At 45.0% G+C, this 21075-nt stretch overlaps 1 protein-coding gene across 2 annotated transcripts in view; it reads right to left on the reverse strand.

Moving 5' to 3' along the window:
* The window catches only part of CCDC93 (coiled-coil domain containing 93), a 103787-nt gene extending 86788 nt beyond the window's left edge, over nucleotides 1-16999 (reverse strand). For both annotated transcript variants that reach the window (XM_019973785.2, XM_019973776.2), the window contains exons 1-4: nucleotides 16870-16999; nucleotides 12617-12730; nucleotides 10544-10638; nucleotides 3266-3377 (exon numbers count right to left, since the gene is read on the reverse strand). In XM_019973785.2, the coding sequence (XP_019829344.1) occupies nucleotides 3266-3377; nucleotides 10544-10638; nucleotides 12617-12730; nucleotides 16870-16911 (363 nt within the window). In that variant the 5' untranslated portion in view covers nucleotides 16912-16999. The remainder of the gene's footprint in view (nucleotides 1-3265; nucleotides 3378-10543; nucleotides 10639-12616; nucleotides 12731-16869) is intronic.
* Between the last annotated feature and the right edge of the window lie 4076 nt (nucleotides 17000-21075).

A 21075-nucleotide genomic window follows, 5' to 3' on the forward strand; every position in this document is an offset into this window, starting at 1 on the left:
TTTTGTAAAGTTCTTCTGTGTATTCTTGCCACCTCTTCTTAGTATCGTCTGCTTCTGTTAGGTCCATACGATTTCTGTCTTTATCGAGCCCATCTTTGCATGAAATGTTCCCTTGGTATCTCTAATTTTCTTGAAGAGATCTCTAGTCTTTCCCATTCTGTTGTTTTTCTCTATTTCTTTGCACTGATCTCAGAGGAAGGCTTTCTTATCTCTCCTTGCTATTCTTTGGAACTCTGCATGCAGATGCTTATATCTTTCCTTTTCTCCTTTGCTTTTCACAGCTATTTGTAAGGCCTCCCCAGACAGCCATTTTGCTTTTTTGCATTTCTTTTCCATGGGGATGGTCTTGATTCCTGTCTTCTGTACAATGTCACGAACCTCCGTCCAAAGTTCATCAGGCACTCTATCTATTAGATCTAATTCCCTTAAATCTATTTGTCATTTCCACTGTATAATCATAAGGGATTTGATTTAGGTCATACCTGAATGGTCTAGTGGTTTTTCCTACTTAAAGCAGTGGCCAGAAGTAACTCTAGGAGTACTCTTTTGTTGCTAGAATCCTCCATCTGTTTCTATCACTCCACTCCACCCCAACTCCAGACAGTAACCTCAGGCACTGACTAAAATCCAGGGGTGCAGGGGCTGAGGATCAGATGACATTTGGGGCTACTCCAGCCTCTCACCCACACCCCAGCATGGACCCTGGACATCTCAGGAGGCTGACTCCTGCTTAACTCAATTTCACTCTGCTTTCCTTCCCACCTGGAGATCCACTTTCTGGCCTTTCATAGTTGTTGCCTTTTCAAATCTGCCTCTGTTAATTAGATCTACACTGAGTTATTACTTGGCTGGATCCTGGAGAACATGCTCTGATGAGGAGGGCAAAGCCCACTGAGTCACAGGATTCCCTTAGAGACACCATGGCTCTGTTTCGGAGTTCCCAACCTGAAGAGCTGAGGAGGGAGCCTCTAGGATAGCCAAGCTCTGCCGCAGGGCCCTAGCTTTCAAGAACAATATCTACCTTCACAGGATTCACATGCCTCATGTAGAAGAAAAACATGTGACCTGGAACTAAGTAGCTGGAAGTCATTCCGCTGTCCCGCTGCATTCAGAGTCACCATAGCTGTGCTAAATGGCAAGAACTAGGGTGGTGGACCTCAGACCCACACAAGAAAGCTGTTCAGCAGGTCCCAGCGACTGGTCTACAATTGTTCTCTCACTTGTGTCCAACAAAACAGGAAACAAAACCACAGGCATGTGGTGAGTTTCTCACAGTGCTAAATGTAGTTAGTTGGAAAGACTGTTCTTTATTCTCAGAGTGAGGGTTAAATGGCCTTTCAAGAAATGATAGAAAAAGCAAAATAACTGTTACTTTTAACAATGTCCTTGCCTGCCAAAATACAGGTGGCAACCACAGATCAACCTCCATTTTTGCTTTAAAATTTTGCAGGTCCACAAAATTAAGAAGGCTGGTAACCATTTAGCTGAAGCTCTCACATCCAGACAGGAAACCCAGGCATTCCATTCAGAACACAGACCATCAGAGACTCAGGATACCCAAACCAACTGCAGAAAATCACCTTCACACTCTTCTCATATTTGGACTATCATTTTGGTCCTCCAAGTTCTAGCACAGGACTGAGTAAAGTCTAGTCACAACAGATTCAGGTTGAGGCGGAAAAGGCAACAACTTCACAATATGAGAGTGTTGGAGGTTTCTGTAAGAATTTCCACAGGGCCCCTACTTCCTATTTTCACAAAAGGATGGGGGTACATTCCTCTAACGGACATACACGTCAAATCCTGAGTCAAAGTACTAGCCTCAAATGTACAAATTTCATTTACGAATTTCATATTTAATTTGAATAGTTCAGGGGAAGATTCGCAGCAGCAGTAACTACCACAGAAACAACTACATAACACTTAGAAAGCACTGACTGGAACACGCTAGCCCTTCAGCCGTGTGCTTTACACATGGTAACTTGTTCAACTTTCATTCTATCAGGTAGCTGCTATTATTACCTTCCACTTAACAGGTAAGAAGTTAAGACATCTGCCCAAGATCAGACAGCTGGAAAGTGGCAGAGTCAGATTTGAACCCAAAAAGTCTCCAGAGTCCAGGCTCTTAACCGCTACACTACATAACCTTCACAGAATCAGTGAACTTCTCTAGCAGCGGCGGTGTGGTTTTCCTCTGGGTGGCTGCACGGTGGTGGAGGGGGAAAGTGCAGGTTTAGGGACAAGGAAAAACTTAGAGGAATCTGCCTCTCCACTCCCTAGTTCTCTGCCCTTAAGCAAACTGATTATCCACTATGAGTCGCACTTTTCTCAGATGTAAGACTGGGATTACAACAGATGCTTCAAGCAACTCTATTAGGACCTGAGGCTAAGTGCTGTCCATATAGCAGGCAACAGAGAGAGTCCTTTTACTCCTCCTCTCTCTGTGGTACCTGGAGGAAAGTCTGAGGCACAAAAACCACACAGAATACAGGGACCTGTACAGCATGAGCCACTTCATTATGGGGTCTCAGAAAAGAGCTAGGCTAGAGATAAGTCTCATTAGAAATTTAGTCCTCAAATAAGGACTGAATGCCTACAAAGTGCCAGACATTCCATGAGGTGCCAAAGACACAGGACTGAGCAGGACAGTCCTGATACCTGCCCATGAAAGACAGAGATAAATAACCAGACACTTTGATGCACATGGTCACAAATATGGTAAGGAAGATCCCAGTGAAGGTAGGGACTATGCTGTGTAAGAGAATACAGCAAAAGAACCTGCTCTAGATCTGGGGGTCAGGGGAGCTTTCTTGAGGAGACCTGGAACTGAGAGCTGAAAGGATGAAGGAAAGGAGAGAAGGGAAGAGCTTCCCAGGCTGAGAGAAAGGCCCACGACAGGAAAGTAGTATGTGGGAGGAAACTGGAAAGAAAGCCAGGGGGCTAGAACATAAAGAACAAAGAAAACAAAGAATAAATTGAGGCTGGAGAGACAGAAGGGAACCAGAGCATGGGGGCCTCCCAGAAGGGCAATGAAAAGCTACTTGTGGGAAACATTCAAAGATAGAACAGGTGACTGAGTGGAATGAAGGTAGACTGAATACTGGCAACTTCTGAGGACAACATTAGGGAGTGCAGTCATGTTCTGTGGCCACCAAATCCATGCCACACTCATCAGATCCAGGATCTAGGCCAGAGAGCCCAAAAGCCAGACCCATTACAGGAATGCCGATGTTCAGAGGACAAGAAACCCCTCAGCCGCTCTCACCTGGACAACAGGAAATATGTGAATAAAATCCATCCCCTGGATCTGGTGGGGCTCCAGCTGGTGTGGACATTTCATTCTTGGCAGGACGGAGACGATTTTTTCCGATAGAGCTCTGCTCGGAGGGAAACAACAAGCCAAGAGTGAGAACGCCTTATGTGGCTCTTAAGACATCCCTACCCACTGGGCTGCATTCCAGAGGGATCCGGGGCTTCTCAACACCAGACTAGGACCACATTTCTCCTGGCTGACAGCAAAGTCAGAAAAATAAGCACAATTTAGACCTGTGTGCATGTAAGGCCACATAAGGTAAATTGCATTCACCCTTAATTCCAAGATCATGTTCATCCTACTTTTTATAAGAAAATATTTTGTTTCTTCATGATGTTATGGTGGTAGCTATTTTTTTTAAACATCCTTACACAGTAAAATAAAATGCTATTAGTGCTGCATGTTCTACATTTCACTTTGTTGTCTTTCTTTTTCCAAAAGTCTGGAAACAACTAGGTTAAACATTTTTTAAAAATGTTCTAAATATCATTCGTGTGTGCGTAGTTGCTCAGTTGTGTCTGACTCTTTCGTGACCCCATGGACTGTAGCCCACAAGGCTCCTCTGTCCATGGGATCCTCCAGGCAAGAATACTGGAATGGGTTGCCATTCACTTCTCCAAGGGATCTTCCCAACCCAGGGGTTGAACCTGGGTCTCATGCACTGCAAGCGGATTCTTTACTGTCTCAGCCACCAGAAGTTGAAAAATCATCCAGGCAACAAATTAATTACCAAACTTTGTGCCAGGTGCCCAGAATATTAAGACAAAACATGAGGTCTCAGGCTTGTGTGGAAAAAAATTTTTGAAGTTTCTATTCTGTTAAGAAATATTTTTGAAATAAGCAATAGCCTTTAATTTTGATACTCTAAAATTAATCCTAGATTTGGAGGAACCACTCTTTTTCCAGAGAAGACGAGTTTTCAGCTTCTCACAAGGGACATGATCTCTCTCTTCCACCTTGCTTGGTCCTCCCCTGAAGTGGCTGGAGGAGAGCAGGAGGCAGGCTCTCTGAAGCCCAGAGCATATCTGACCTCAGTCAGGAGGTGAGTACCCACCCCCACTGGATGCCCAGCTGAGCCCTGGCCCGGGTGGGACAGTTTTATGGCAGGAGTGAAAAAAGGACGTGTGTGCAAGTTCGTTTCACCACAGATTCAAATCTGTGATCAGCTGCTATTTGATCTCTGATTATCTGGTTTCTATTTCTTGTATCTTCGTCGGATCAGATTCAAGAGGAGAGAGAACAGAGGTTTTCAGCAGGCTTGCTAACCCACAAAGCCATGGTACATAGCCTAGAAACTGAGAAATAGTCCAAGCTGTGGTCTTGTGGGGCCATACGGAGAAATGGGGGCTCCTGGCTTAGCCTACATGGACAGTTTAGGTTATATTCTCATCTAAGACATTAAAAAATTTCAGCCAGAGTGGCCTCATCTACAAGTATCAGACTATTTTCTAACAGATAAAGGCCATGGTTATAAGGTCAGCAGGTTCTTACTAGAGGCTTCAATTACAGCAAGTTTTGGGTCTATCTACCGAAAAGGTATCTCTTGTGCAAAGAATTCTTGCACACTTTTGTCTTTCTGCAGTTCCACAATCCTTTCCAGGAGACAGACATCCTTAAGACCAACACCTAACTCAGGCCTGGATAAGAGAAAATATCTAACTTAAGTTTCCCTTAGCACGTTTCATGCCCTCGCTCTTGGTAGGAACTAAGTAACCTTGGAACAGAAGCCAAATGGCTCCCAGAGAAGGCTCCCCAGAGAACACACCACACAACCATGTTTATATCTACAGTAGCTTCACAAGGCAGGAGCAAGCTTAAAGCTGCTGAGTGGAAACAGTCATAATCATAACATCAAGTCCAATACGTTAAGAGAAAAACAGGTGAAGAGGAGACGTCTGCTCCCTTACTGCATGCACTCACAGAAGGCAGGACTACCCACCTTCCAGGAGGGGAGGATGCGAGAGGACATGTTCACTGCAAACAGAAGCAGGGTGTTATTCATCCAAAAGGTCTGAGGCGTGGAAGCAAAGTGTCATCTGACTCCCAGAGGCCCTGTGGGTCCTCCTTTCTAAGTAGCCCATCCTCAGGACACAAGTATCTTCTCTGTCCCAGCAGGGAAGCCTGTGGTTGCCCAGCTCCTCCTGGGGTCCGAATGGGACAGTTTGGTAGAAAAGACTGACACACTCATTTGGCAACATTATCTAAAGCTCTCTCTCTGATAAGTTTTACTTTTTAATTTAATGTCCATAAGACTCCCATGTCTTGTTCCTTAATTTCTTTGAAATTTGTGAGGGGAAGAAATGGGTGCTTAATTGGCTCTGCTCCCCAGATTCCAAGCTTAGCAAGTGAAGATGGTCACACTCTGGCTTCCAGTCCTTGCTTGGGCAGGTCTAAGAATTCACTCACACTGGGACCACCTAGCCAAGTCACGTTCTGGTTTGGCAGGAGGTGAGCTCCCTCTAGTGGCTACAAATTTGTGGTTCTATGCAGGGAGGGTTACTGATAGCCCATACCATTCAGAAGCTTAAAAATCAGAGGCTGGGACACCAACACCATCCAGCCAACCCTCCACCTTCAGGCAAGGTTCTCCCTGGCCACTCCTCAGAAACGGCCCACTCTCCCAGTTCATAAAGGCCCTGAGGGAAGGATGCCCAGGATCATCTTGAGGTTTACAACCCTGTTAAACCTGCCTCCCAGAAATGACTACCAAGTGTGCAGTGTCAGCAGAGTGTAGAAGAAGCTGAAGGTACTATTAATACAAAGGGGTGGGGATGTGGGAGAAAACAGGCCGGCTTGGGGGCAAAAGTCAGAAAGACTTCCTGCAGAAACCTACCAGTCTCCATTTGGCTTTTCCCTGGAGCTCAAAGTGGATCCTCTGACTTTCTGAAAATCAGGGCAAATAACAATTGCAGAGGTCACCAGACAGGTTTCCCAGTCTATGCTTTTAACACACCCACTTTTCATTACTGGAGATAAGTTTGGTTCCTTTCGTTTTCTAAGTGTTCAGTGCACTGTTTCCTCCTCCACTGCAAACAGTGTGAAAGAGAGTGAGTTAAACCAGGGTCTAAATTCCAAGCTCCACCACCCACTGTGGTACTTTTGGCGAGCCACCGGTCCTTCTGGTCCAACACTACCATCATAACATGAGGGAAAATCCCTGTCCTGCCTATTCAAAGGTTGCTATGAAGGTTAAATAATAAAGTGCACATGCTCTCTACATAGGCGCCTAATAAACATGTATTGATGTGTGTTGTAGAAATGAACTTGGTTACAAGCCTAAAATCTTATTTATGGACCTTGGAACATAGCACTCTGTGGTGATGGGATTTTAGGACAAACTGGGGATGCAGAGCGGAAGTTCAGGGAACCCACATGAAAGAAGGATCAAGAAGGAGGATGAGGGCCCAATGGAGGCCCACCCACAAACGAGGCCCATCTGTGCCCCAATGGAGCACAAATGGAAGATAAGCATGCCCTGTGAGGCAAGTGTGGACTTTAGAGATGGTGCTGCCCCCTCCCATCAGCTGGGATGCACAGAGGCACTGCAAGCACACGGCAATATTAGTCTGAGTTGTACCAAACCAGAAACTTTGTGGGAGGTCCCCAAACACAGAACACAGACTCAATGGACATGAGTTTGAGCAAACTCCGGGAGGTGGTGATGAACAGGGAGGCCTGGCGTGCTGCAGTCCATGGGGTCACAAAGAGTCGGACATGACTGAGCGACTGAACTGAACTAACTGTACCAAACCAGAAACTTTGTGGGAGGACCCCAAACACAGAACACATCCCAAAACCAAACAGAAAAGATTTTGGATAATTCAGTGCACTGTGGCTATGACACTTCTACGGATAATAGAGACTCAACTTCCTGATGAATCTGCTAGGAGTCTGCTGGGTCTTTACAAGTAAACCCTGTCCCCAGCTTTGCTTTCACATCAAGTACTTACAGGAAAAATAATACACCCTCAACTCCTTAACCAAACCCTGTGGGGGCAGATGTGCTTCAGAACTCACAATTCTTTAGATGTTGTAGCTTAGTAGATTAAGGGGTATATACTATGTATTATATGGAGAAGGCAATGGCACCCCACTCCAGTACTCTTGCCTGGAAAATCCCACGGACAGAGGAGCCTGGTAGGCTGCAGTTCATGGGGTCACTGGGAGTCGGACACGACTGAGCGACTTCACTTTCACTTTTCACTTTCATGCATTGGAGAAAGAAATGGCAACCCACTCCAGTGTTCTTGCCTGGAGAATCCCAGGGACGGGGGAGCCTGGTGGGCTGCCATCTATGGGGTCACACAGAGTCAGACACGACTGCAGTGAATTAGCAGCAGCAGCAGCACTATGTATTATGTAAGACCCACTGAAATCCATAGCAGCATCCTATCATCAAAGAAATGAGTATTTCTGTAGCAAAATTTATGAATATTCACATAAGTGGGATCAATAAAGACCATAAATAACCTTAAGTCAGTCGGGTCATGTTTTGCTTCCAATTAAAGTTTTATATTCATACTTCAAAGAAAAAAAAAAAAAAAACCAACATTTTCACTGTTTTTCAGATTTCAGAAATACAGACTGAGAATCCTAGCTTACAAAGAATGCAAAAGAAATCCCAGAACATCAGAGGTGCCACAGGTGTAAGAGGCAATCAGCTCAAACTGGAAAAGAAAGAGGCTTCAACCAAGAGTGTACTCGAGAAGGCAGAGAATTCATGTTAGTCAACAGACTGATTAAGAAGCTGGCTGATCTCAGCTACAGGTAAAAGTACATGCTTCTTTGTCAACAAGAAAAAAAGGCAATCAGAAATGCAAGGGGGAAAAAAAGCTTTGTAAACATGAAGCAAAATGCAGTGTGCTTGACTCTCAATGACTTCCAGTGACCACCTCCACTCGCTTGGGCCAAATACTTCACAGTCATCCTCCACGCTCCCTTACTCACACTCTAAATCAAATATGCCATGAGACCCTGTTGGTTCTACCTTTCAAACAGACCCAGAATGCCACCACTACCGGCCCACTGCCCAGGGGAGGATTACTGTAACACGCTAAAGAATCTCCCTGCTTGCACCTTCACTCCTTTAATTCAGTATTCAGAGGAGGGGTCCTTCTTAAACACAGAACATACTGTGTTCTTCCCCTGCTCAACGCCCCCCACCCCCATGGATTTCCCATCTGACGCAGAGTAAACCCCAAGTCCTAAACCTGACCTACAAAGTGCTACCTGATCTGTCCCATGACCTCTCTGCACTTCCATCTGCTGCTGCCCCCTCCCCACAGCCCCACCCCCACCACACTACACTCTAGGCAAGCTTCTGCATGGGCCTTCACACTGGCAGTTCCCTCTGCCTGGAACCCTCATCTCTCAAGTCTTAACTCTAGTATCACTTTCTCAGTGAAGCCTACACCAACTTAAACCACAACTGCCTGCCATCCTACGTCTCTCCTCATACCCTTTCCTGGGTTCAGTTTTTTTCATAACACATATGTCTACACACACGGTACTTATTTATTAGATTAGTTTTTGTCTGTCTCCTCCAATAGACTCTAAGCTCCATGAGGATAGCACATTTTTCATTAATGCATCCAGAACATTATGAATGTAAGGGTTCAATAAATCCACCATTATGGTCCAGAAAATTACCATTCTTTTTCTGACCCCATCACAAATCTTAATTCTTATTGCAAATACTGTTAATAGATTTACTTTTAGAATTTACCTGTAGATAAAGCATGGACAACTTAACTGGTACTATAGAACAGACTATAAACAGGAGAAACTATATTAATGGGTCAAGAAATAGAAACTTAAATAGAGCAAAATTATGCAAGCAATCATAGAAAAGAAAGACAATAATTAAAAGAGTGGAAGTTGGAAGACAAAGGGGATGTAGTGAGTGGTACAGGTGAGCCAACTTCTTCCTCTCATTGGACTTGAAACAGTGTATACAAAGGTGGAGACATATTAGTGACCACAATGAAGAATCTAAAACCTAGACAGTCAAAGATAACTCTTTCCAGGGAATAAAACTAGGGTGTAAAATGGGAAAGGGAAGAGACATCCACTGCATGTTTTGCTCCCTTTGGTAGTATCTGAATGTTTCTTGTACCTTCACGTATGTAACACCTCAATAAAAATAAAAGAACAAGAATACACTCCCCTGCTGGGTTGAACTGGATCATTGGGAGCAGAGCCACACACCTGGACTCCACTGCAACCCCCCAAATGAACTTTTCTCTGTGGGTGGCTGGACATGATGCCATAGCCCGCACACACAGGTGTCAGGATGCAGCACCCACTATTCATGGCTGGGCACTGATAGCAGTATTACTGTGTCAAACAGCATGAACTCCTTAACAAGGAGCCAAGAATGCCTTTTGGTCTTAGTGTTAAGGATTTTGGTGATTCCCAGGGACTAGTTTTTCTTCTACCATATGGAAAGTATAAATTGGATAATTTATTTTTTCTTCTTTTCATGTTTTTTCCTTCTTTTCAGCCAAATCTGTGTCCCATCCTTAGGAAAACAGGGCCTTCTGGCTCCTCACAGTTGTGTTCTTTACCCTCAATTCTGCCTTTCCTTCCCTTTTTTACCCTTTTTGCTTTGCTTAACTTTTCCACTATTATTGCTCCCCCATGCATGCTCATAAACCATCTTTAATCCATTTACGGGAGGACAAGGCTTCAGAAAAATGAGTAAGTAAATCACAGAATCCTATAGATCTGAGATCACAAACCCTCTTTCTATACATAAAGGAAGGCTTGCCCAAGGTCACACAGCTGCCCACTGGCAGGGCTGGGCAGAACTGGCATCCCAATGATCTCACGAAATCATCAAGTCCCTGGTAAGCTACAGAAGATCAGCCAGGGCACCCTTCCAGGATGTCATTGGCAAGGACACAGGCAAAGTGAGGCTCTGCCTTATGCAGAGGCAACAGGGCGGGAAAGATTCCCCTCCCTTCAACTATCCAACTTCCATCCAAATTCAATGCCTTTGGAAGGAGATATTCAAGCAATCAACAGAAATTCTGATCAACAAAAAACACCAGAAATAGCCTATTAACATCATAATAATATTAGATGACTCTCATGTGTTAGCTGTGTGACCTTGGCTTCTTTTAGTCCATGAGTGAAGCATCTGACACAACCTTTGGCACACAGCAAATGCTCAAGATTTAGCTCCTTTCTCACTGTTGAGGCTCATCCATGGAAAGCCCAATAACTTACATTTTCTGACCTATTGTAGAGTTCTCCTGAAAGAGTAAATCAACATCCACATCAAAGTTGCAAGTGGTGATGCACCAGGTCATTCCTCCCACCACCTGTAAGACATAAAAAAAATACCTATTTTCTCTTCCTAGTTTGGGAAGAAGGGAAGAAGTGCAAGGCAGATAAAATAGAAACAGTTTTTATATACAAAATTGTGTATCCTCAGAGAGAGACAATATGTGTCCTGGCTCCATCCATTGCAACTCATCTAAACTGCTGCTGCTGCTAAGTCGCTTCAGTTGTGTCCGACTCTGTGCGACTCCAGAGATGGCAGCCCACCAGGCTCCCGAGTCCCTGGGATTCTCCAGGCAAGAACACTGGAGTGAGTTGCCATTTCCTTCTCCAGTGCATGAAAGTGAAAAGTGAAAGTGAAGTTACTCAGTCGTGTCCTACTTTTAGCGACGCCATAGACTGCAGCCCACCAGGCTCCTCCGTCCATGGGATTTTCCAGGCAAGAGTACTGGAGTGGGTTGCCATTGCCTTCTCCCATCTAAACACCACTGCTGAATAAAGCTTTCTGCCAGGACAGGAACAGTCTGGATCCACACTGTTTAGTATGGTGCTGCCAGCCACACATGGTTATTGAGCACTTGAAACATGTGGCTAGAAGACTGAGAAGCTGCCTTCTAAGATTAAATGGATGTATGATGCATAGATTCTCTTTATACCAATGGGGACAGACATTAACTCTCAGCTGAGAGAAGCCTCAATCCAGTTACAGTCAAGTGCAAGACAGCAGAAGTGTTACGAGTTTTATGGACCAGATATGTGGGTAGCAAGGGGCACATTCTGTGGCTTATTACTTAATTTCCATACATCCCATTTTTTTCCTACCTAAAGGAGATGAGAATCTGTACTCTATTTTGTCATGGGACTTCTCTGAGATGCAAATGAGACCAAAGCTAAAAATCCATTTGAAACAAAACCTTTATAGACACAGCTTGATCTTAGAAAAGATCAATGAATCTTATCCCTGGCTATACTGTGGACTCATGCGAGATGCTTAATAAAATACAGATTCCAGTCCCAAGCCCACACCTAGCAAACCAGAATTTCAAAGGCTGAGACCTAAACATCCGTATTACAAAAGAACCTGTTACATGCAGACAGGGCTTTGGCCCACGGGGGAACTCAATGCTTCCTTCTACCAGGAAGTTTGCCTGGCATGTCCTGGTTGATCTGGATGCTTCACTTCTGTGCATAGTTCATTGTGGCACTTAATGAATTGTGCCATTTATTCTACGTGCGTTGGTTTACTGTCTCTCTTCCCTGCTCTTCATAAGTCAGGCCCTTTGAGTACAAGGTCTTTGTTCTTATCCTTGTGCTCTCAACCCTACTACTATTCCTTATGTGTAAGAACTGTTCAAGGTTCTGCCGAATTAAATGACTTCATCCAACAGCGACTTCTTCCTTCTCCAAACCTAGCATTCAGAGCCCAGAGAATACCTGGCAACTATCTGTGAGCATCCCAACTTGGGATGAAAGTGAAAGTTAAAGTTGCTCAGTTGTGTCCAACTCTTGGTGACCCCATGGACTGTACAGTCCATGGAATTCTCCAGGCCAGAATACTGGAGTGGGCAGACATTCCCTTCTCCAGGCGATATTCCAACCCAGGGATTTCCCAGGTCTCCCGAATTGTAGGCAGACTCTTTATCAGCTTTATCAACTTGGGATAGCTCCCTATTAACTTAAATTACTTTATCTTACAAGCTTTATTTTCCCACCCAAACTTTAAGCTCCTTGAAAGGAGAAACTATTGATTTTGCTTATTTGTATTTCTCAATCTTCGTGCACAAAATGACCTGAAGGTGTATTTTACTGATACATGATTATTTTAATAGGAAACAAAAACTTCCATAATGAATCTGAATCCTGGAGAAATGCAACATGGATAGAGAGAAAGAAAAATACAATCTCTTCTTCTTTTCCATGGTAAACCATGCCATCCTAACAAAAAAATACCCTACTGCCATGGTAAACCATGACATCCTCACAAAGACTAGCCTAATGGTTAGAAAGATTTCCTCTTACCTTGTCAAAAGGTGATAAGCCTTTAATTCTTGCCCTGAAATACCCAGCTGCAACCAAGAGCTCCAGAATTTCAGTCAACTTGACATTCTGCTCTTCATCTTCTCTTGTTTCTACCTAAAACGAAAGCAAAAGGCTGGTAAAAGCTACCTTGAATAAAGGAACACCAGGTATATTCCCTGATACCACAGACTCACTGCCAGGGAGCATATGATATTGGCAAATTATCACTGTGTTCATGCAGTAACGTGGAGACACAGTGCTGCCAGAGTCACACAGAACAAGGTCCCCGCTCAACAAGCTGTTAATCATCATAGATGGGGGAGAAGACATGCACAGGTGTATCGACTGTTCAGCAGCTGCTGAAGGAATCCAGGGAAAGGAAGACTTCAGCACATTTACCACCCTGTTCTCTAACATGTGACTTATATAGCAGCTTCTCAACTGGATTATAAACTCCTTTCAGATGGAACAGGTGGTTTGTTTTGTTTGAACTTTACACTCATCTTGGTTCTAGAAGTTACTGACAAGAGGGGCAAGAACAAAGAATTCAATCATGTGGCCCCCTCTGCACTTTGATCTCTACAGCAAATACAAGGAAGGCTTTCAACACAGACATATTACAGGGTTATTACTACCATGTAACAGGGCTGCCTTAAAAATAATATTTACTTGATACATTTAAATAGGATTTGATTTAAACAGTCTTTATTTGTATCCTACCTTCACTCCAGGCTGTTAACTCCAAGTTCAATATATCTAAATACACTAGTACTTTTGCCTCCATACATTTTACTGAACTGTGCCTTTCCTGTCTTCCATTATTGCAGAAAATAAACAACTCCTCTCTACAGAAAACAATGTCAAAATACCCTGGTTCATAGCCTCATATCCACCTCTGACTGTTCCCTTAGCCAACAGTGCCTGATAAATCTTCCTTAATTATGCAACTCACATTTGTCCTATCTTCCATTTGCATGTCATGCCAGGACAATGGCAACTGCCTCTCAATCTTTCTTCCCTAATAGTCTATCCTGTTCATTCCTTCCTAGATCACAGCTTTCCCATCACCCCTCTTTAGTTTAGCATCCGGCCCTCATCGTTAAGGCATCACTCATTGTCTACCAGCTAAATTCCAAATGTCTTGGTTTTGCATTCAGATCTTGGGTTGTAAACTATCTTTTCAGCTCCATCCTTTACCTCCCACCAAAACAATCCAGACACAGCTGTGGCCAACCTAAACAAGCCCTGCTCATTCTCATTCCTTCACCGCTCTTCTGATATTCTCCAACCACCCAGCTACCGCCTTCAAACTCCAGCTCCTATTTAATGTCATCTCTGCAGCTTAAAATGGTCATTCCTTTCCATTTCTATTTTATTTATAGTCTGTCATTCATACAATTACTAACCTCTTCTGAGTGGCATGCCTGTCTTTCCAAATAGACTATTAGCTGGTTGGGTGGGGGGGTGGTGGCATATATTCCATCTATTAGCCACGCATGTTTTTCTCTCTGTTCTGAACAGCATTAGGCTCCAAGAACACACTTATTAAATATGGAATGACATGCTTACCATCAATCACATAAGTTCCATGACCTAAGCCAGTCATGTATTAACAACATGTTTTCATAGTCATGACACTGATAATGTAAAGTCAAGTTTATTTTAAAGTACAAACTTTCAGGCGAAGGAGCACACATGTTAACACACAGTTGAACATGGAATTATTAAAGAGACTGTTTATCTCCTGCAACAGGCGGTGATGGAGGCGAAAGCCTTGTGACACTGCTCATTTTACTTCCCTCTCAAATGACGCTGGTCCAGGCTAGCAAAGATTCTGAAGATTAGCATTCACTAATTCCTAGCAGATATGCAAAAATAAATATTAATTATTCACACCTTCTCTTCCTTGCAAAAGGTCTGTGATGGTTGAGAACCATCTACAAGTAGAGAGATTCAAATAAGAGAAAATAAAGAACAGTTATGGTTCACAAAAATAGAATAGAAAAGGAAAATGGGATAATATAAGTATTTTCTTAAAATTCCTGGGATATAAAAAAGGAATCCTTCATTTGTTCAATCACGTATCATGAAGACACTTCCAAGAAGAGGACAATACATCAGGACAACCCGGGAGGGTCCTCCCTGTCGCACCTTGTACCTAATGGGCACCCACTGCCCACACCTTAGCGAGCATACAGCCCACACTTCCCATCTACCCACCCCAGAATGGAGAAGTGTACTTCTGCAATGTACCTTGTGAAGTAATTTTCTTGCACAAGACAATGAATGGGGAATGTTAATAAGACACCAAATCCACTTCATAGGTTAACATTAAAACAAAATGCAAAAGGGTCACTAGCTAATATGCAGTGAATGAAAGAATACTCTAGCTTGAAGTCATAAACATCACCAGGCTGGGTAACACATCCAACTCTTAAAACTAAAATTCGAATAAAAAGGAATGCTGTAAGCTCTTAAACTAGGAACACTAAACTGTCAGTTGTCTTGGACGATAGTTCATGTAAGCTGGAAGGCAGGGCCATGTCTCGCTATCTCTCTTTCCTTCACATACATACAAGCTTTTACAAAGTTAAATTTAATGAAATAACCGGACTAGTGATAGCTTAATGACACATACCATTCATATTCATACATACTAGTCTTTGAACTAAGTGAATCCTGTTTGCCTACCTGTCAGGAACTTGGAAAAGTGACAAATTAGACCCAGTCTCCTGACAGTGAAGGGTTAAACAAAGGACAAAGGAGGTGCAAGTTGTTGTTGTTGTTGTTGTTGTTTCTAGAAAGACCCCACTGGTGGTACACTGGGGCAAAGAATTAAAGGGATTTAAATTAGAACCTGGGAGATGAGAAACAGTCCACAGCAAAGTGCCAGGCAAAAAACCTGATGAGAGCCTAGAATTTAAAAAGGCAAAAAAGAAATATAAAATCAAATCACAGAACAGATTCTAGTCTTCACAAACCCTGGTCCATCAAAGCAACTCGCATGTCAAGTGTTACCTAACAGAAGGGTTCTGACATTACCCTTGCTAGGTTTTCTGAAGATGATGAAATGGATTTGCATTCTGGGAGCAAACACTGACAGATTAATTCTGTTCTGCAATCACTACATCTCCAGCTTTTATGCACAGAACAGTGATCCCTCAATAAATGGTACTAGTGGGATTTAAGAACTAAGGATTTGGGGAGGAAGGCAAAGAAGCAAGACTGGCCCCAGGCAGTTAAGTGTGAAGGGACCACGCACCATGTCAAGGAATCAGTCCTTCTGACAAATACCTGCTTCAGAACCTTAGGAAGGGGACAGAGGCGCAGCATGGACTCCATTTCTTTCAAGAATCTAGTAAACTAGACTAGCTGTTGAGTAAATCAACTGGAAGAGAGCACAGATGCAAAACGTCTAGCTAAGTAATATTTGCGCCAAAAGGAAATGCACTTTTCCTCTCCTCCCAGATAATGTGTGTATAAATCCAGAAACCGCTGATCACCCCGTCCCTCGGGATCGACTGAGTGCTTAATAACAAACACCTCTGGAAGGAGAGGCAGCCTCTCTACCTTCTGGAAAAGCAGCGACGTTTCCGCCCGGCCACTCCGCACGGACGGAGAGCGCGTCTCCACCGCGGACACCGCGGTGCGCTGACCCGGCCGGACACGACCTGACGCGCGCCCTGCTCCCAAACTTCCTCCAGCCAGCCTGGCCCGGCGTGGGGACAAACGCAGGGAGGCAATCCCCCCCGACACTACGGCGGCGGGTGCCGGCCGCCAGGACCCCGTGGGCCCGGGGAGGCGGCGATAGGCGCCACAAGGTCACCGCCCTTTGCACAACCCGAGCCCGGACCGTCCCAGCGCGCGTCTCGTGACTACTGGACGCAGGAGCCTCGGTCCTCGGGGCGAGCCGTGCGGAGCCGGGGGTCGGGGAGAGACTGCCGGAGGGTGCCAGAGAGGTGGGACCCCAGGCTCCTGGGCGCCTGGGGCAGCGTCGGGGCAGGTATTGGCCAGGGAAGGCTCCCTCCGTCCCAGGAGACCCAGCACCGTTTGAAGTTAGTCTCCGCCCATGTCCACACTGGGGAACTAGCCTGGCCCCCAGAGGACAGGGCCGGTGTTGGGGAAGCGGACATATCTGAGAAAGGAGGCGGGGAGCCCTAAACGCTGCTGGATCTCCCGGTGCCTGCGACCCCGCAGGCTCGGCCCTCGCTCGGAAACCCGGACGTGTCAGGGAGGGAGGAGGGGTTCCTTACCTCCGGGAGACCCTGGCCTTCCGGCCCCTTTGACAACCCCATGATCCCGTCGGACCGCCCTGAGGCGGCAGCGAAGCCCGCCGAGCGTCCGGAGGAAGCTGTCCCCGGCCCCGAAGCTGCTACCGGGGTGGAGTGCAGAGCGGAAACTTCCTCCGCCGCCGCCGGGAGCCTGGAGCGCTGCAGCTCGGTGGAGCATGCGCGCTGGGGCCGGAGTGTTGCGCGACTGCGCCTGCGCGAGGGCAGCCCCGGGCAAGGCCCGGACCCTCGCTGGCAAGGAGGTGCAGTCCGGGCCGCTTGACGCTGTCCACGTTCCGCGTAGCTTCGCGCCGGGGCTCTGCATGTTCATCCGAGGTGCTTTATAAAAGGATTATTCCTCAATCTTGGGGAAGGTTTGTATCCTGCCTCCCCTCTCTGCTTCTCACGGGCATCGGATGCCCCAAGTGGGTTTGGTCCTCTCTGTGAGCCGAACTTCGGAAGCCCGGTTGCTCCCGAATCAAGGCTTGAGCAATGATCAACTTGGCTATTCAGACCCGGGCTGGTTCTAGTTCAGAATCGGGGTGTCCCCTGAGTTACACGCACTTGGGCAAACTTCTTGATATACGGACCAGGGAACCGAGTCCCCAAAAAAGGATTGTTAGGCTCGCTGCCTTCCTTCAGCCAGTGAGTGCATCGTGTTCACTCACCCTAACCACCCTCCGTTTCATGTTCTGCTGAGAGGAAAGTCATCTCTGAGGATGCAACTCCTGTAATGATGTCATTGTAGTTACACCATTTACCTGAAGCATACCTTGTTGGTCCCAGAGAATGGCATTTATATAAAGAAGTTATGTACCTAGCCAAAAGCCTTGGGCACCGGCTCTATAATTATTATTTTTTTTCTTCTTTAAGCAATGAAGGAAGAGGTGACGTGTGAAACTCTTCCTGTAGAAAAGTTTCCTCTGTGAGTGTGTTGGGTGGGAGGGGCCGAGTGAGGAGTGTGAGGTTGTGAGTCCCTCGAACTCAAAGAGGTTGTGTGTGCGTATGTGTTCCTCTCTGCATCCCTAGCATCTTAAAAAGCAGGTACTCAGTTAATGTTTGCCTTGAAGAAATTCTCTGCGCCTTTTGCACTCCTCCTGGGCCTTTTCTTGACAGAGGAGAGACTTCTCTGGAACCAGAGTAATATTCAAAAGCAGAGACATTACTTTGTCAACAAAGATCCATCTAGTCAAGGCTATGGTTTTTCCAGTGGTCATGTATGGATGTGAGAGTTGGACTGTGAAGAAAGCTGAGTGCCAAAGAATTGATGCTTTTGAACTGTGGTGTTGGAGAAGACTCTTGAGAGTCCCTTGGACTGCAAGGAGATCCAACCAGTCCATTCTAAAGGATATCAGTCCTGGGTGTTCTTTGGAAGGACTGATGCTAAAGCTGAAACTCCAATATTTTGGCCACCTCATGTGAAGAGTTGACTCATTGTTAAAGACGCTGATGCTGGGAGGGATTGGAGGCAGGAGGAGAAGGGGACGACAGAGGATGAGATGGCTAGATGGCATCACCAACTGAACTGAGAGTATCCAAGAGGTTGGAAGCATCGTATGAACGACCATTTCCTTTTAAAATATACTTAGTAAATATTGCTAACGATATTTAGTAAGTTGAGAAATTTGAATATTCAAATTATGGTGTTATGAGACCAGTCTTGCCTGTGTTGTGTGGCACTTTACTCTTATCCACTGTGAAGCCAGGGAAACAATGTCTAAGGTGCCCACTTTCATAACTTCTTAAGTTCAGTTCAGTTGCTCAGTCATGTCTGACTCCTTGCGATCCTATGGACTGCAGCACGCCAGGCCTCCCTGCCCATCACCAACTCCCGGCGTTTACCCAAACTCATGTGCATTGAGTCGGTGATGCCATCCAACCATCTCATCCTCTATCGTCCCCTTCTTCGCCTACCTTCAATCTTTCCCAGCATCAGGGTGTTTTCTTTCCAATGAGCCAGTTCTTCGCATCAGATGGCCAAAGGACTGGAGTTTCAGCCTCAGCATATGTCCTTCCAGTGAATATACAGGACTCATTTGCTTTAGGATGTACAAGTTGGATCTCCTTGTAGTCCAAGGGACTCAAGAGTCTTTTCCAACACCACAGTTCAAAAGCATCAATTCTTTGGTGCTCAGCTTTCTTTATTGTTCAACTCTCACATCCATACATGACTACTGGAAAAACCACAGCCTTGACTAGATGGACATTTGTTGGCAAAGTAATGTCTCTGCTTTTTAATATGCTGTCTAGGTTGGTCATAACTTTTCTTCCAAGGAGCAAGTGTCTTTTAATTTCATGGCTGCAGTCACCATCTGCAGTGATTTGCAAGCCCCCCAAAATAAAATCTGTCAGTGTTTCAAGTGTTTCCCCATCTATTTGCCATGAAGTGATGGGACCAGATGCCATGATCTTAGTTTTCTGAATGTTGAGCTTTAAGCCAACTCCACTCTCCTCTTTCACTCTCATCAAGAAGCTGTTTAGTTCTTTGCTTTATGCCATATGAGTGGTGTCATCTGCATATCTGAGGTTATTGGTATTTCTCCCGGCAGTCTTGATTCCAGCTTGTGCTTGCTCCAGCCCAGCATTTCTCATGATGTACTCTGCATATAAGTTAAATAAGCAGGGTGACAATATATAGCCTTGACGTACTCCTTTTCCTATTTGGAACCAGTCTGTTGTTCCATGTCCAGTTCTAACTGTTGCTTCCTGACCTGCGTACAGGTTTCTCAAGAGGCAGGTTAGGTGGTCTGGTATTCCCATTTCTTTCAGAATTTTCTGCAGTTTATTGTGATCCACAGTCAAAGGCTTTGGCATAGTCAACAAAGCAGAAATAGATGTTTTTCTGGAACTCTCTTGCTTTTTCCATGATCCAGCGGATGTTGGCAATTTGATCTCTGGTTCCTCTGCCTTTTCTAAAACCAGCTTGAACATCTGGAAGTTCACGGTTCATGTACTGTTAAAGCCTGGCTTGGAGAATTTTGAGCATTACTTTACTAGCGTGTGAGTTATTTTTGTAGTCTTAAAACTGTCCTTCCCTGAGATGGCATAGGATGAGGGGGAGTAAAGGTGGATAATTTGTAGCCACTGTTGAATGACCAGGCAGGTACTGATGCCAAGGGACTCATAGCGCTAACTCCCACAGCAGAGAGCTGTATTTAAAGCAGCCTGGGGAATAGGACCTGAAGAATAATAGGAATCAGGTAGGCCACACAGGAGTTCCCTGTTGTAAATGCCTTTATCATGCTTTAAATAAACATGAGCGGCTATCTTTCCCAGTAAGAAACCATACTGTTTTACTGTCTGTGTAGACTAACAGTAGCAGAGTCAGTGTGTCCCCCACCCCACCCCTTTTTTTCAAAGATTCAGCAAGTCAGCCAAGATAGCAGTCAAGAAAGTTTGAGTAGCTCATGTTTACCTTGGAGAAGGCTTCAAACAGACTATATCAGAAAGAGGTTTGTGGGGACACAGATAAACGCATCTCTCCCCTTCTTCTGGCTTAGGGTACCCATACACACATTTTACTTCCCACTGGGATATTTGGGGATTAGGGATCAGTTTGTCCCTCCTCTGCACATCCAGTACAGAGATGTGTGATGTTCTTCTAAGTGTGAGATTCTCAAGAACCTTGCAGATGCTTTCCTTTCCTAGGTAAAAGTTTGCCATGGTAAAGAGCTTTCTGTTAGGATCATCTCTATTCTGGGTGCATTTTTATAAAGGCTCAAACACGCTGTCCTTGTGTTTCTTGCAGCTTTTCCACTCTAGGGCCCTTGCTATAACCAAGAAGGGGAATTGTGAAGTCTTGAAGCAGGAACTTGGAAGGCAGCTATGGGTGTTTATAAAAGTAGAGTGACACAGTTTAGGATACATAGCGCATTATTGGCAGTGCTGGAACTAGAGCCTCAGATTTCTGATTCACAGTGTTCTTTTATCCTTCTGTCATTCATCCATCCAACCGTCAATCCAACAAATATCCCCGAATTCCTTTTACATCAGTGGCTCTCAAACTTGGCTGCACTTTAAAATCACCAAGGGAGTTTTAAAAGTTACCAATACCTTGGGTTCCACCTCCAGAAATTCTGGTTTAATTGATCTGGAAGGAAACATGACTATTGAATTTTTCCCCTGGAATATATTGTTTATACACAAAACAATGCAGGTATATGTACTCGGGCAACATGATAGTAATTAGTG

The sequence above is a fragment of the Bos indicus genome, chromosome 2 (assembly GCF_029378745.1).
Source record: "Bos indicus isolate NIAB-ARS_2022 breed Sahiwal x Tharparkar chromosome 2, NIAB-ARS_B.indTharparkar_mat_pri_1.0, whole genome shotgun sequence".
NCBI classification, from domain to species: Eukaryota; Metazoa; Chordata; class Mammalia; order Artiodactyla; family Bovidae; genus Bos; species Bos indicus.